Here is a 17363-nt window from a genome sequence, read left to right as displayed (position 1 = left end):
GACATCAAGGCCACATTCGACCAAGTGTGGCATCAAGGAGCTCTAGCAAAACTGGAATCAATGGGTATCAGGGGGCAAACACTCCACTGGGTTGAAGTCATACCTGGTACATAGGAAGATGGTTGTGGTTGTGGAGGGTCAGTCACCTCAGCTCCAGGACATCTCTGCAGGAGTCTTTCAGGGTAGTTTCCTAGGTCCAACAATCTTCAGCTGCTTCATCAATGATCTTCCCTCCGTGATAAGGTCAGAAGTGGGGATGTTTGCTGATGATTGCACAATGTTCAGTACCATTCGTGACTCCTCAGATACTGAAGCAAATGCAATAACATCTGGACAATATCCAGGCTTGGGCTGACAAGTGGCAAGTAACATTCGCGCCACACTAATGCCAGGCAATGACCATCACCAATAAGAGACACTCTAACCACTGCTCTCTTGACATTCAATGGTGTTACCATCACTGAATCCCCCAACTGTCAACATCTTTGGGGTTACCATTGACCAAAAACTCAACTGGGCTCACCACATAAAGAAGTCTCACAACACCAGGTTAAAGTCCAACAGGTTTATTTGGTAGCAAATACCATAAGCTTTCAGAGCACTGCTCCTTCGTCAGATGGAGTGGATATCTGTTCTCAAACAGGGCACAGACACAGAAATCAAATTACAGAATACTGATTAGAATGCAAATCTCTACAGCCAGCCAGGTCTTAAATGTACAGACAATGTGGGTGGAGGGAGCATTCAACACAGGTTAAAGAGATGTGTATTGTCTCCAGACAGAACAGCTTGTGAAATTCTGCAAGTCCAGGCAAACTTAGGTCCCAAGCTTCGGTCCCAAGCAGACGAGACAAAGGAACTACACCATCTCCATGCACACCAAGAACAGGAAACTTGAGAAACTCGGCATCACCACCAGCAACATCATGACTCACCACATAAACACAGTGGCTACAAGAGCAGGTCAGAAGCTAGGAATACTGTGGTGAGTAACTCACCTCCTGACTCTCCAAAGCCTATCCAGCATCTACAAGGCACAAGTCAGGAGTGTGATGGAATACTCTCCACTTGTCCTGGATGGGTGCAGCTCCAACAATGCGCAAGAAGCTTGACACCATCCAGGACAAAGCAGCCCACTTGATTGGCACCACATCCACAAACATCCATTCCCTCCATCACCGACGCTCAGTAGCAGCTGTGTGTACTATCTACAAGTTGCATTGCAGCAATTCACCAAAGATCCTTAGACAGCATCTTCCAAAGCCACGACCACTTCCATCTCGAAGGACAAGGGCAGCAGATACATGAGAATACCACACCTGCAAGTTCCCCTCCAAGCCACTCACCATCCTGACTTGAAAATATATTGCCGTTCCTTCACAGTTGCTGGGTCAAAATCCTGGAACTCCCTCCGTGACGGCATTGTGGGTCAACCCACAGAACATGGACTGCAGCGATTCAAGAAGGCAGCTCACCACCACCTTCTTAACGGCAACTAGGGATAGGCAGTAAGTGCTGGCCAGCCAACGACGCCCATGTCCCACAAATGAATTTTTAAAAACGCCCAAATCTCTCTGAACATAAGCATTTTCAAGCATCGCGCCTTTTAAAATAAAATCTGCCTTTCTGTTCTTAAGACGAAAGGGAATAACCTCACACTTCCCTGAATTATAATTGCATCTGCCACCTTGTTGCTTACCCACTTAACCCAACTATTTCTCTTTGTAGCCTATTTGTGTCCTCACAGTTTGCATTCCTACCTAGTTTTATATTATTGGCAAACTTAGACACATTACTCTTTGTCTGTATTGTTGATATAGATTGTAAATAGCTTAGGTCCCAGCACTTATCCTTGAGGCACTCCACTAGTCACAGCCTGAATACATGAAAATGCCCCATTTATCTCTACCCCCTGCCTCATGTCCGTTGTATTTCACCCTCAACTCCACGAGCCCTTGTATAGTAATCCTTTGTGTTGCACCTTATCAAGTATACTACATCTGGTTCTCCTTTATCTATACAACTGGTTACATCCTCAAAATAATAATAAATTTGTCAAACAGAGTTTCCCTTTAGTAGAACCTTGATGACTTGTTCTACTCATACTATGCTTTTCTAAGTGCATTATTAAGACTTTCTTAATAATTCCTTATTAAAATTTTCTTAATATTGTATTCCAGCACTTTCCCAATGACTGATGTCTGGTTGGCCTGTAGTTGCCAGTTTTCTCTTTCCCTCCTTTGTTGAATAGCTCATCATCTACAGAAAATGTGAAAATGTTTGTTCTTTTAAATAGTCAGACATGTTTGTCTGGAAAGAATATTAGCACACAATTAATATTCAGATTCAAGCATTCTGAATTGAACAGAAAATATTCTAGCTACTAAGTGGATCCCAGACCAGCATTTAACCACAATGGCGACATCTATTTGTGTTAAGTCTAGCAAACTCAATCAATACCCCTAGGATTTGCTGTTGGTATCAATTTAAAACTGAGCGTGTACTTTCTCAAGGCCACAAAACGCTGACACTTTGCTGGATCTGCTATTTGTGAACAGTCTATTCTCTTCATTGTATTAGCAACTGCACTGTGCCGTCGTTGGAAGTGAAAACGCAAAGCGCTACTTCAATGCAGTGCAGGGATCGAAGGAGCACTATGGGGAGCTGTTTGGAGTCCAGAATCTTTTTGGCCTACGCACAGGAGGATCCTGCTTAACCCGGGATATCATACAGGTGAGGAACTCTGCAGTGAACCTGCTGAATGCAGTTAGAAACAGTTTAGCTTTGGACGGAGCATGGTTTCTTTTTCTAGTCATTTTCTCTCTCTCAGTCTGACATGTTCTCTTACTCCCTCCACCGCAATTCATTTTATGTAACAGAGTAAATCATTGTGAATCTGCTACTCACAATTGTTGCCAATACTCACAGCCAGTTTTAATTTTCTACAGAAGTCCAGGTTTCATGTTATTCATAATGTTCTTACACGGTGGCACAGTGGTTAGCACTGCTGCCTCACAGTGCCAGGGACCCGGGTTCGATTTCTGGCTTGGGTCACTGTCTGTGTGGAGTCTGCACATTCTCCCCGTGTCTGCGTGGGTTTCCTCCGGATGCTCAAGTTTCCTCCCTCAGTCAGAAGGATGTGCTGGTTAGGTACATTGACCTTGCTAAATTCTCTCTCAGTGTACCTGAACAAGCGCTGTAGCGTGGTTACTAGGCGATTCTCACAGTAACTTCGTTGCAACGTAAGCCTACTTGTGACATGAATAAATAAACTTGAGACTTTAAATTATTGTGCAATGAGCATAAAAGTGTTCCTTGTATAACATTTCAAGCTTTTGGCTATAGCAGGTGGATGTTCATATTAACAAAAATATATTTTCTGTAACATGTCATTTGAAAGTATTTCTACAGAAGATCAAAAACTTAGGTTTGCGATCAAAATCCTGACAATTTATATCTCTGTATGAAATCTCTCAGAAGTGGTCTTGTGGCGCATTGGGGAATGTCCTTACCTCTGAGCCAGAACCTCTGGGTTTGAGTCCCACCCTTGGACTTGATAGCCAAGGAAGGTATATTCCTAATACAACCAAACAGGTTGAGTACCAATCTGAAAATCTGCACAACACACATGGGAGAGAAGCCTACTCAGCCATGTGATGGAAAATTAAGTTGGAGCATCTACTTCCAGACCACAACATGCATGTAAAAGTCACACGCATGTAAACATTACCACTGCAACCCAGACTCCCAACATGTTCTATAACACACCACCACCACCATGAAATCTCCACCTGGATTCTACACTGCTGATCACCCACTGACAGTGCATATCAAAGACAGCTGATAGCTGGGAACCCATCCTCACCCTACACTCCACTCCCACCCCAAACCTCGCTGAAATTCATCCCACTTTGAGCCCCCAGCTTATTCTTGGGGAGAGAAGAGCAGTAAAGCTGCTGAAACAGAGAGCCAGTTTATTTTAAAGTTACTTTGTGGACATGCAGTCCATATCCTGATTTGTGCCTGGTATAGTTGGAATTCAAAGATTGCTTCCATTATTGAGTCTGAGTAGAAAGTACTGGGTATCCAATTGTGCTGTATCTGAAGGGCTGGTGTGACAATCCAAAACCTTGAGCACAAAAATCAATACCCACAAACACAAGTTCTTTCAAGCCAATGCCAGCTGGATGCTAAATGGTTGTACCACATTGCAAAAGAGGATAAAATTACCAAATGCCCACCATTGAAAGCAGTTTTGCTCATTTTCACCAGAATTTTCCCCTCCCGCCCATCAATGGAATCATAGTGGGTGTGTTGGGGGGGAACATGCAAAGATCCAAAAGAACTTTTTACAAAGGGTCACCTGGACTCGAAACGTCAGCTCTTTTCTCTCCTTACAGATGCTGCCAGACCTGCTGAGACTTTCCAGTGTTTTCTCTTTTGGTTTCAGATTCCAGTATCCGCAGTAATTTGCTTTTATGCAAAGGTCCGTTGACTTTGGGTGGGATTTTCCAGTTTTGGGAAGAGCATGGCTGGAAAATCTCGCCCTTTGTGTGGATCATTCAATTTGGCAGATGCACAACAACAGGTTACCAATGTGTTCTGTGCCAAGAAGTATCGTTTTTCTTTCTATTCATGGAATGTGTGTGTCACTGACTAGGCCAGTATTTATTGTCCATCCGTAATTGCCTTTGAGGAGGTGTGAGGTGTGCTGCTTTCTTGAACCCCTGCAATCAGTGTGTTGTTGGAATACCCACAGTGCTGTTGGGATGGACATTCCAGGATTTTGACCCAGTGACAGTGAAGGAATGATGATATAGTTGCACGCCAGGATAGTTTGTGACTTCAAGAGGAACTTGTCCCCATGCATTTGCTGCCCTTATCCTTCTAGACATTAGAAGTTCTGAGTTTGGAAGGTGCTGTCAAAGGAACTTTGGTGAGTTCCTGCAGTGCATCTTGCAGATGGTACACTGAATGTTTAAGGTGGTGGATGGGGCACCAAGCTAGCAGACTGCTTTGTCGTGGATGGTGCTGTGCATCATGAATGTTGTTGGAGCTGCACTCATCCAGGCAAGTGGAGAGTATTCTTTCACACTCGTGCCTTGTAGATGGTGGGCAGGCTTTGGGGAGTCAGAAGGTGAATTATTGTCCACAGAATTCCCAGCTTCTGATTTGCTATTTTAACCACACTGTTTACATGACTAGCCCAGTTCAGTTTTTGGTCGTGATGTTAATTGTGAAGGATTCAGCAATCGTATTGTCAGTGAATGTCAGGGGGCAATGATTAGATGCTCTCTTGTTGGAGATGATCATTGCCTGGCACTTGTGTGGCATGAATGTTAGTTTCCATTTATCAACCCAGGCCTGAATATTGTCCAGGTCTGCTGCATACGGACACTGACTAAATATCTGAGGAGATGGTGCTGAACATTGTGCAATCCACGAACATCCCCACTTTTGATCTTATGTTGGAATGAAGGTCATTGATGAAACAGCTGAAGATGGTTGGGCCTAGGACACTAACCTGAGTAACTCCTGCAGTGATGCCTCCAGATAGAAATGATTGACCTTCAACAACCACAGCCATCTTCTTTTGTGCTGGCTATGACTAATGGGAGCATTTTTTCTGGATTCCCACTGACTCCACTTGTCCCCTTGAGCCAGCTCCACCATTCAGTGAGATGGCTGATCTGATTGTGGCCGGCACGTGTGGGCGGCACGGTGGCACAGTGGTTAGCACTGCTGCCTCACAGCACCAGGGATGCAGATTCGATTCCTGGCTTGGGTCACTCTCTGTGTGGAGTCTGCACATTCTCCCCGTATTTGCGTGGGTTTCCTCGGGGTGCTCCAGTTTCTTCCAACAGACCAAAGATGTGTGGATTAGGTGGATTGGCCATGCTAAACTGCCCCTTAATGTCAGGGGGACTAGCTAGGGTAAATACATGGAGTTACGGGGATAGGGCCTGGGTGGGTTGTATTCGGTGCTGACTCGATGGGCCGAACGGCCTCCTTCTGCAGTGTAGGAGAGGGCGGCACTGTGGAACAATGGTTAGCACTGCTGCCTCACAGCGCCAGGGACCTGGGTTCAATTCTGGCCTCGGGTCACTGACTATGTGGAGTTTGCACATTCTCCCCGTGAATGCGTGGGTTTCCTCTGATTGCAACGGTTTCCTCCCACAGTCCAAAGATGTGCAGCTTGGGTTGATTGGCTATGCTAAACTGCCCCTTAATGTCAGGGGGATTAGCAGGGTAAATATGTGGGGTTACGGGAATAGGGCCTGGGTGGGATTCTGGTTGGTGCAGACTCGATGGGCCGAATGGCCTCCTTCTGCACTGTAGGGATTGTATGATGAAACCCCACACTCTGACAAATCCCATGGCACTTTTTGAAGAGCAGAGGAGTCCCTTCTGTGCTGGCCAACACATCCTTCAGCCATCACCAGCATAGCAGATTATCTGGTCATTTATCTCATTGTTATTTTCAAGACCTTGCTGTGTGTAAATTAGCTGCCAACTTTCTAACACTACACATTAAAAGTATTTAATTGCTGTGAAACACTCTCAGAAAGACATTCTGAGATTGTGAAAAGTGTATAAATGCTCAATCTTTCTTTTCTTTAAATACAGTACTGTTGATAACAGTAACAAAGGACCTGCTGCTCTCTGAGGATTAAATAGGAGCGGCACGTGATGTAAATGTCAAAGAGTCATTTCCTAAACCTACTTACTAGGTTCTCTTGGTTCATTGAACTTTCCAGCATGTAATGTTGCAAGCGGCAATTGTAAGAGGAATCTAAAGGATTAGATGTACATTTCTGTGGCTTCTAGTTTAGATTTCCCTTTATCATAGTATAACAAAAATTGTCAATTAATAACAAAATGCACTTCTGTTTTTAATATAACTAAAACATATGATTTATTATGTGATTTGTTGCAGAGAACAGGTCAAGTGGAAGCAGGAGTGACGACAGCTGCTACACAATTGAGAGAAGAGCCTCCAACGCCAAGGCTGGAAACAGTGAGTTTTCCTTCATTTCATGTGGATGTGAAATACCGCACCCAAAATTCATGGAGAGCGCAGGGAGCATTAACGACCCCTCGTGACTCCTCACCACTCTGATACACTGCCACTTACCAATGCTGCCCCTAGCTTCACAGTTCACCTTCCCACAGATTAACACTGTTCAATGTCCAAGTGGGAGACTCATCTGGAAACCAGCTTTCGATTACATTACCTTTAAAACATTAATTTCTCAAGACGAATACTGGTGTGTGCTATGTGCTGTGATGTATTTGTACAATCCAGGCACATCCAAATATCTCAGTGCAGCTCTTTCTGGAAAATTGGTTGACAGTGGTTGACTCTCAACTGCCCTCTAAACAAGGGCAGCTAGGGATGGGCAATAAATGCTGGTCCCGCCCACGTCCCACAAACGAGTAGAATAGTTGAAATTAATGCAGGTTGTGGATGAGTAGATTTCTCCACGCTTTATTTCCATGTGAAGAACTAAAATATGATTGGAAATTTTTGAACTGACTATTCTGTTACAGGCATTTAAAAAATTGCTTTAAATCTAACCCAGCTGCAAAGAAATAGCGTTTGAGAAATGCCTTGAGATGAGAGAGGCTCAGACAGCGCTGCTCTTCTGATAATTTAGGACCACATACAGGACCTTCTCAGGTTAAAGTTATGCCCCTTTGCTCAGATCTCCCTAAATACCACTGACTTGAGAATCTGTTTTTTAATTCTTCAATCCACACTCTGGTTCTTTTCAGAATAATTATCCATACTGATCATTAAAGTGAACAGATAGTTAACTTCCTCATTTGAACAGGCAGTCAAGAATCTGAGCCATTCAGAAGTCAGCTATTATGGTAACTGTACCACCTTACAAAAATCCATGGAAGCTAGTGATGCACCGACAGAATTGTGGAGTTTTATAGTTTCTCTATATTTCAACAATACCTAATAATTAGTCCATGCTGATGGATGCCTCTTACACGCCCCACAGGAATGTGCATTTTAGGCCCTTGATGTGAATATTGACTTTGAGTACCACTATATGTAATTTAGACAAATGGGTCAGAATTTTACCGGCACATCCGCCCCGATTCTGGGGGCGGGCGAGGCTCGGAGAAAGACATTCTCCATTGGCCTCGGGTGGGATCATATGAACCTCGGGCGGACGTGCTGATAAAATTCCATCCATGTTCTTCAATGAATCTGATTAAAAAGCAGCAATATGACTACTTGGGGAGGATTGCATCCTGTGATGTGAATGCTCCACATCTGTCCATGCCACCAGTAACTGCTTGCAATCAATTGTGAATCACCAAGTTTAAAGCCAACTCTCTCTCTAACTGCATTCATGCAAGTATGTGTGCTGGTGCATATGGCTATACATCCTGTACGGGGCTCTCTCAGTAGAAATGAAGTCTTCTGTGGATTCATGGTCTTGCATCTCCAGTGGCACCTGCTGTACAAGTGAGGATCTCAGAAGATTAAAAAAGAGATAAAAATTAGTTGGGGCAAAGCAACAGTCTTGATTGTCACCATACTCTGTATTCTCATAGTTCGGTCACTAAGTTTTAAGTTTAGTTATTAGTGCCACAAGTAGGCTTACATTAACACTGCAATGAAGTTACTGTGAAAATCCCCTAGTCGTCACACTCTGACGCCTGTACGGGTTCACTGAGGGAGAATTCAGCTTGGCAATGCACTTAATCAGCATGCCTTTCGGACTGTGGGAGGAAACTGAAGCACCCGGAGGAAACCCACACAGACATGGAGAGGACGTGCAAACTCCGCACAGACAGTGACCCAAGCCGGGAATCAAACCAAGGGTCCTGGCGCTGTGAGGTAGCAGCACTAACCACTGTGCCACCCCACGAATGAAATAAAGTTAACATTTATGTTACTTGTGAGTTCCCAGTCTCTCCATCTCCAATTGTGAGGGATATAGATGTGTCATTTATGTACATGGCACCTTTGTCTACTGAATGTTAATTGGGTGTGATGAGTGATATGAAGAAGTTGCATGATAAGGCAGTGAAATGCATGCGTTGGGATGGTGGGGAGTGATGGTACAGGGGGTTTACACCTCAGATAGGTGAATCAGCAAATGTGCTTAATTTTCCTGGCCTGCTTAGGTCATTAAATTGCTTCCTGTACTGCATTCAAGACTAGGGCACAATGGTCTTGCTGCTCAGCTCCTCAGCTATCTCCAGCTGCACCTTCTCGATGAGATGTCTTTCTCTCATTTCTAGGGAAAGGTATGTCCCTCCTGCTCCTGACTGCACCCAGTAGTAATTCAGGGAAAGCATCACTGAATCGGGCTATAGCCTTTACTGTTCATGAATACACCCTAAACACCACCTAGCTCCTCAATTCCATTTATACATTGACCCTTTAAATAACGGACTTGAAATTGCATCATGCGGGTGTGCATCATGTCACTGTGCAGCTTGGAGACACAAAACTGGGAAGTAAGTATTTAATAATTTAATCAAGTAAAAATCGGAGAATCTGACTTAAAAAGTTTACTTTTCCCCCATCATTGACTGTGAAACAACCTTTGCATTGATATCAGGGTCAGTAACTATGCTTCGCTCTGCTCTAATGCTATCTGACTTGAGCATTTCACACATTTTCCGCTTTTAATTTAGTAACTTGATTGGTATAAGTATACATGTAATATTCTCTTTAATATTTAGACCCTGGACACTGGAAAGATATTGGATGAAGAGAATAATGACTTGTTGATGCAACCTGATAAAGGGAACAAGATATCTAAAAGAAAGTCAGAACAATTTTCTGACTTTAGCAGTGACAGTGAGACAGAGCCTTCGAGTGTGACAAAAATGAGGAGTGATAAACGTGGTCTGGTGGATACCAGTAACAATGCAGATTCCCGAAGACAGCTCACTTTGGCTCAGTGTGGATTTTCTAAACTCCTTGACAGGAAAACAGACACTGGAGAGGAATTCAGTGAGAGTGACAGGAGTTCTGATGATGAAATATCAGAAAACCCATGCACAAAGAAATGCACAAGTGATGATTTAGGTTCCCCTGAAGCAAAGGCAGATCTTAGGACCAGCGACTTGATCTCAGAGGCCCACTCAGATGCTCAGCCTATAAAAGGGAATCGAGAGCTTCAGCGAGCAAGACAAAAGCTTTGTCAAAACTGGAGCACTTCTAGTGAATCTGAGGGAGAAGCTGAATTAAGAAACAAATGCAAGTATCTTGGTACTTTAGAAAAAGTTGCTGTCACCATGGGAACCAACAACGGCACACAAGAAAGCGATGATGTCATCCATCCTTCACAAATGTTGGGACAAAAGAAAAAAGTGCCTGCCAAAAAGAAATCTAAACATAACTTCCTGTCAAAAGACTCTGAGGATTCAAATAACGAAAACTTCACAAGTATTTCCGGGAAAGAAAAAGTCGTGTTGTCCGGTAGACAATCAGGATTTCCTGGCGCAAAAGCAGGCATCATTGGTGATTGTCCCAAGATAACAAAGAGGAATCCCTGGAGCTATGCTACCAAATTAAAAGAAGCAGGCAACATCAGTGATGAGTCGGAAGACATTGAAATCTCTACAGACTCACCAGGGATAACGTCTGTTCAATCCAAACATGGAACAGAAACAGCCAAAGAAAGCCTTTACAATAAATCCCAAGTCCCTTTTAAAAAAGAGGCAATGCAGTACAACATTGAGGAATTTTCATCCTCTGGGGATGATGTGCCCACAAAACGAATTAGGTTCAGCTCAAACAGAGAGATGGATAAAAGTAACAGTAAGCAAAAGTGCAGCAATGTTCAGTTTGGTGCCAAGCATAAGCTGATTGGAATTGGCAAAGGTGAAGATACACCGGGGATGAAAACTCGTCATGGGGAGCAGTTTGCGACGATGGACAAATTGCTAGGTAACTGCAAATATTTATTTTAGAGTGGAATGCAAAGTCACAATGTTTGTTTTCTCTTGTGAAGGCTTTGTAATAATGGGAGTTAAAAGTATGTCACACTTCACAAGACCAGTGTTGGGGTGAAGTTGATAACCTCTGTCCACTAACAGGAAATTTAAAATGTAAATCATGTTTAAAGGCCCAAAAAAACTGCAAAGTGAAAGTGAGTAATATTCTCTCTTCTTGAAACTCGATAAGCCGCATTTACCCCATGGTGTTGATATTAATACACTCTCTGCCCTTTATGTTGTAAAATGAACATTATTATCCAACCATTATTCATGTAAATTGAGTCTGTGTCTTTATAAGTTCTGTTTGTGAACAGAATTCCCACTCACCTGAAGAAGGGGCTCAGAGCCTCGAAAGCTTGTGTGGCTTTTGCTACCAAATAAACCTGTTGGACTTTAACCTGGTGTTGTTAAACTTCTTACTGTAAAATGAACATACCAGCATATCCATTTGACTAGGGGATTTCTCACAGTAACTTCATTGCAATGCTAATGTAGGCCTAATTATGACACTAATAAATATACTTTAAGACTTTAAACCATTTAGATGTGAGACAGCCTATGCCCAGTCAACAGGCCTCATTGCTAAACCTGTGTGGAACACTTCCTAGGGCCCTCAGTTATGATCCAAGTCCCGTTAAAAGACCCCTGATTAGTTACCAGCAGGCAGAGCCCAATTCACAATTCTTCAGCAACCCCTGTGGCCACCGATCAAAAACATTTTTTTGGTTTGTAAAGGATACTACTATTCTGGATCCTGGAGCAGCGGGAATGCCCCCATCTTCCATTTCCATAGACCTGGATCAATGTGGAGACAGGTCTTGGCACCACCTGCTCACCCCATTTGCGTTGCAAACTCTACTGGACATACTCCTGGAGATCTCATTGTATAAACTTCTGTCTCCATCCACTCTATCCAGTCAAACACCTTTTTTCTTGTCCAATATTAATAAACAAAAGTTTTCAAAGTAGTTTTTTAAAAATGATGTTACAATTTGTCTCCTGGGTTGCCCACAGCGACATCCAGCAGATTAATCTTTAATTCCTGGAGATCTGTCCCAGATATCTAGCTAAGGCTCAAGGACCAGTTCCTGGCTATGCTAGGTCGCATGGTTCAGGCGTACACTACCATTGCCAAGTCTGAGCCCAGCATCTACCCCTACAATTGCAATGTCAGTGCAAAGCAAAAGCTACCACAGTATGAACAACTAGGAGCTAAGTTAAAAAGCAGAACCAACAAGGTGGTAATCTCTGGATTACTACCTGAGCCACAAGCTAATTGGCACAGGGTCAATAAGATTAAGGAGGTAAATGCGTGGCTCAAAGATTGGTGTGGGAAGAATGGGTTTGAATTCATAGGACATCGGCACCAGTATTGGGGAAGATGGGACCTGTTCAGATGGGATGGTCTTCGTCTGAATCGTGCTGGGACCAGAATCCTGGCGAATCGTATAACCAGGGCTGTAAATAGGGCTTTAAACTAAATAGTGGAGGGGAGGATTCAGGGGTATGGGGAATTACAAAATCAAAGATAAAGGAGAGGGTACGAGTGAGGGTTAATGATGAGGACATTCATCTAGTTAAAGGAGTCAAGGGCTCAGGCAGAGTAAAAAAGGTGACAAACACAAGAAGGGAGGTGGTCAACGCAGTGCAAGGAGATGGTCTGGGGAAGGATAACCAGTTTGCGACAGGTAGGGACAGAGCGTACAATCAAAAGAATGCACTAACAAATCGGGTCCATATAAAGGCTAGCATAAAGACACTTTACCTGAATGCACATAGCATTCGAAACAAAGTGGCCATTACAGAAACGTGGTTGCAGAGTGACCAGGACTGGGAACTGAATATCCAGGGGTATCAGACATTTCGGAAGGATAGACAGGAAGGAAAAGGAGGTGGGGTAGCTCTGTTAATTAAAGATAACATCAGGGCGGTAGTGAGAGACGATATAGGCTCTAAGGAGCAGAATGTGGAATCGTTGTGGGTGGAGATAAGGAATAGTAGGGGGAGAAAGTCACTGGTGGGCGTGGTCTATAGGCCCCCAAATAATAACTTTGAGGTGGGTCGGGCTATAAACAAGCAAATAATGGATGCGTGCAAAAACGGAACAGCAATAATCATGGGGGATTTTAACCTGCATATTGATTGGTTGACTCAAGTCGGTCGCGGTGGACTTGAGGAAGAGTTCTTAGAATGCTGTCGGGATAGTTTCCTCAAACAGTATGTTACAGAACCTACGAGGGAGCGAGCTATCTTGGATCTGGTCCTGTGTAATGAGACAGGTAAAATTAATGATCTTCTTGTGAGGGATCCTCTTGGAATGAGTGATCACAATATGGTTGAATTTCTAATACAAATGGAGGGTGAGAAAGTAGGGTCCCAAACCAGTGTCCTCTGCTTGAACAGAGGCGAGTACAATAGGATGAGGGCAGAATTGGCTAATGTAGACTGGGAGCGCAGACTAGTTGGTAGGACAGCTGAGCAACAGTGGCGGATTTTTAAGGAGATTTTTCTCAGTACTCAGCAAAAATATATTCCTGTGATAAAAAAGGAATGTAAGAAAAGGGATGACCAGCCTTGGATGACTAAGGAAATAAAGGAGAGTATTAAATTAAAAATCGATGTGTACAGAGTGGCCAAAACTAGTGGGGAATTAGAAGATTGGGAAAGCTTTAAAAAACAACAAAGAACTACTAAGAAAGTGATAAAGAAAGGAAAGATAGATTATGAAACTAAACTAGCACAAAATATAAAAACTGATGGTAAAAGTTTTTACAAATATATAAAAAGGAAAAGAGTAGCTAAAGTAAATGTTGGACCCTTAGAAGATGAGAAGGGGGATTTAATAACGGGAAACGAGGAAATGGCCGAGGCCTTAAACAAGTTTTTTGTGTCGGTCTTCACGGTAGAGGACACAAATAGCTTACCAAAAATTGATGGTCGTGGGACTGTAGAGGATGAGGTCCTTAAAACGATTACTATTACTAAAGAGGTAGTGCTTGGTAGGCTAATGGGACTAAAGGTAGACAAGTCCCTGGGCCCGGATGGAATGCATCCCAGGGTACTGAAAGAAATGGCAGAAGTAATAGTGGATGCGTTGGTTGTAATTTATCAAAATTCGCTGGACTCTGTGGAAGTGCCAGCTGATTGGAAAACAGCTAATGTGATGCCACTGTTTAAAAAAGGAGGTAGACAAAAGGCGGGTAACTACAGGCCGGTTAGCTTAACGTCCGTAGTTGGGAAATTGCTGAAATGCATCATTAAAGAAGACATAGCAGGACACTGGAAAAAATGGTTCGATCAAGCAGACGCAGCATGGATTCATGAAGGGAAAGTCGTGCTTGACGAATTTACTGGATTTTTATGAAGATGTAACGAGTGCAGTTGACAGAGGGGAACCGGTGGATGTGGTGTTTTTGGATTTCCAGAAGGCGTTCGATAAAGTGCCTCACAATAGGTTGCTGCAGAAGATTAGGGTACAGGGAGTTGGGGGTAAAGTGTTAGCATGGATTGAGGATTAGCTATCTAACAGAAAGCAGAGAGTTGGAATAAATGGGTGCTTTTCTGGTTGGCAGTTGGTGACTAGTGGCGTGCCGCAAGGATCGGTGCTGGGGCCTCAACTGTTTACCATATACATAGACAATCTGGAGGAGGGGACCGAGTGTAGGGTAACAAAGTTTGCGGATGATACAAAGATGAGTGGGAAAGCGAATTGCGTGGAGGATGCGGAAAGTCTGCAGAGATTTGGATAGGCTAAGTGAGTGGGCGAGGATTTGGCAGATGGAGTATAACGTTGACAAGTGTGAGGTTATCCACTTTGGAAGGAATAATAGTAAAATGGACTATTATTTAAATGGTGAAAAATTACAGCATGCTACTGTGCAGAGGGACCTGGGGGTCCTTGTGCATGAATCACAAAAACTCAGTTTGCAGGTGCAGCAGGTGATCAAGAAGGCAAATGGAATGTTGGCCTTTATCGTGAAGGGGATGGAGTATAAAAGCAGGGAGGTCTTGCTGCAATTGTACAAGGTACTGGTGAGGCTGCAACTGGAGTACTGTGTGCAATTTTGGTCCCCTTATTTGCAGAAGGATGTATTGGCCTTGGAGGGAGTACAGAGAAGGTTCACCAGGTTGATACCGGAGATGAGGGGGTTAGCTTATGAGGAGAGATTGAGTAGATTGGGCCTGTACTCGTTGGAGTTTAGAAGGCTGAGGGGAGATCTTATAGAGACATATAAGATAATGAAGGGGCTAGACAGGGTAGATGCAGAGAGATTCTTTCCACTTAGAAAGGAAACAAGAACTAAAGGACACAGCCTCAAAATAAGGGGGAGTCAGTTTAGGACAGAGTTGAGGAGGAACTTCTTCTCTCAGAGGGTAGTGAATCTCTGGAATTCTCTGCCCATTGAAGCAGTGGAGGCTACCTCGTTAAATATGTTTAAGTCGCAGGTAGATAGATTTCTGATCAATAAGGGAATTAAGGGTTATGGGGAGCGGGCGGGTAAGTGGAACTAAACCACTATCAGATCAGCCATGATCTTATTGAATGGCGGGGCAGGCTCGAGGGGCTAGATGGCCTACTCCTGCTCCTATTTCTTATGTTCTTATAATTAGAAAATCAAAGTTAAAGGAGAGAGTAGAAGTGCAGGTTAATGGAGCTGAGGGCTCAGGAGAGGTTAGTAAAGTTTCCAGACCACGGAATAGAATAGAGAGTATAGAAGGTGGCAGGAATCTAACCTCAGGCAGAGCAAAAAAGGTGACAAGTATGAGAAGCGAGGTGGTCAATGCAGGACAGAGGGTGTTGTAACTAAATGCGCGCAGTATACGGAACGAGGTAAATGAGCTTGTTGCGCACATTGAAATTGGCCGGTATGATGTTGTGGGCATCACAGAGACGTGGCTGCAAGGGGATCAGGGCTGGGATCTAAATATCCAAGGATATGTGTCCTATCGGAAGGACAGGCAGATGGGCAAAGGGAGCGGGGTTGCATTGTTAGTAAGGAATGAAGTTAAATCGATAGCAAGAAGTGATATAGGATCAGAAGGCATAGAATCTCTGTGGGTAGAGTTGAGGAATCGCAAAGGTAAAAAAGACCCTGATGGGAGTTATGTACAGGCCCCTAAAATAATGTACAGCAGTAGTCAGGATATGGGGCAGAAAATAAATCAGGTGATAGAAAAGGCATATAAAAAAGGCAATATTACAATAATCATGGGGGATTTCAATATGCAGGTGGACTGAGAAAATCAGGTAGGTAGTGGGTCCCAAGAAAAGGAATTTGTGGAATGTCTAAGAGATGCTGTCCTTGACTTCCCTCATTTTTTGGAGCAGCTTGTGACAGAGCCTACTAGGGAACAGGCAATTCTGGATTTGGTGATGTGTAATGAGGCAGACTTGATTGGGGAATTTAAGGTGAAGCAGTGACCACAATATGATAGAATTTACCCTGCAGTTTGAGTGGGAGAAGCTGGAATCAGATGTAATGGTATTACAATTAAATAAAGGTAACTACAAGACATGAGGGAGGAGCTGGCCAGAGTTGATTGGAAAGGGAGCCTAGCAGGGAAGACAGTGGAACAGCAATAGCAGGGGTTTTTGAGAGTTATTTGGGAGGCACAACAGAAATTCATCCCAAGGAGGAGGAAACATGCTAAGGGGAGGACGAGGCATCCATTGCTGACAAGGGAAGTCAAGGACAGCGTAAAAGCAAAAGAAAAAGTGGCAAGGATTAGTGGGAAGCCGGAGGATTGGGAAGCCTTTAAAAGCGAGCAAAGGACAACTAAAAAAGCAATAAGGGGGAAGAAGATGAAATATGAGTGTAAGCTAACTCGTAATATAAAAGAAGATAGGAAGAGTTTTTTTCAATATATGAAAGGTAAGAGAAAGGCAAAAATAGCCATTGGACTGGAAAATGAGGCTGGAGAAGTAATAATAGGAAACAAAGCAATGGCAGAGGAACTGAATAGTTACTTTGCATCAGTCTTCACGGTGGAAGACACCAGTGGGATACCAGAGCTTCAGGAGAATCAAGGGGCACAGGTGAGTGTAGTGGCCATCACTAAGAAGAAGATTCTGGGGAAACTGAAAGGTCTGAAGGTGGATAAATCACCTGCACCGGATGGACTACACTCCAGGGTTCTAAAAGAGATAACTGAGGAAATTGTGGAGACATTGGTGGTGATCTTTCAGGAATCACTGGAGGCAGGGAGGGTACCAGAGGACTGGAAAGTAGCGAATGTAACACCGCTGTTTAAGAACAGGGAGGCAGCAGATGGGAAATTATAGGCCGGTTAGCCTGACTTTGGTCATTAGCAAGATTTTAGAGTCCATTATTAAAGATGAGATCGCAGAGTACTTGGAAGTGCATGATAAAGTAGGACTGAGTCAG

General features: G+C 43.6%; 1 protein-coding gene across 5 annotated transcripts in view; it reads left to right on the top strand.

Annotated features, from left to right (window-relative positions):
• The window catches only part of ercc6l2 (excision repair cross-complementation group 6-like 2), a 91698-nt gene that overhangs the window by 61862 nt on the left and 12473 nt on the right, over nt 1–17363 (top strand). For all 5 annotated transcript variants that reach the window (XM_078214407.1, XM_078214404.1, XM_078214408.1 and 2 more), the window contains exons 15-17: nt 2581–2733; nt 6938–7018; nt 9715–10927. In XM_078214407.1, coding sequence (XP_078070533.1) covers nt 2581–2733; nt 6938–7018; nt 9715–10927 — 1447 coding nt within the window. The remainder of the gene's footprint in view (nt 1–2580; nt 2734–6937; nt 7019–9714; nt 10928–17363) is intronic.

The sequence above is a fragment of the Mustelus asterias genome, chromosome 6 (assembly GCF_964213995.1).
Source record: "Mustelus asterias chromosome 6, sMusAst1.hap1.1, whole genome shotgun sequence".
Classification (NCBI taxonomy): Eukaryota; Metazoa; Chordata; class Chondrichthyes; order Carcharhiniformes; family Triakidae; genus Mustelus; species Mustelus asterias.
This window is presented reverse-complemented; position numbering and strand designations above follow the sequence as displayed.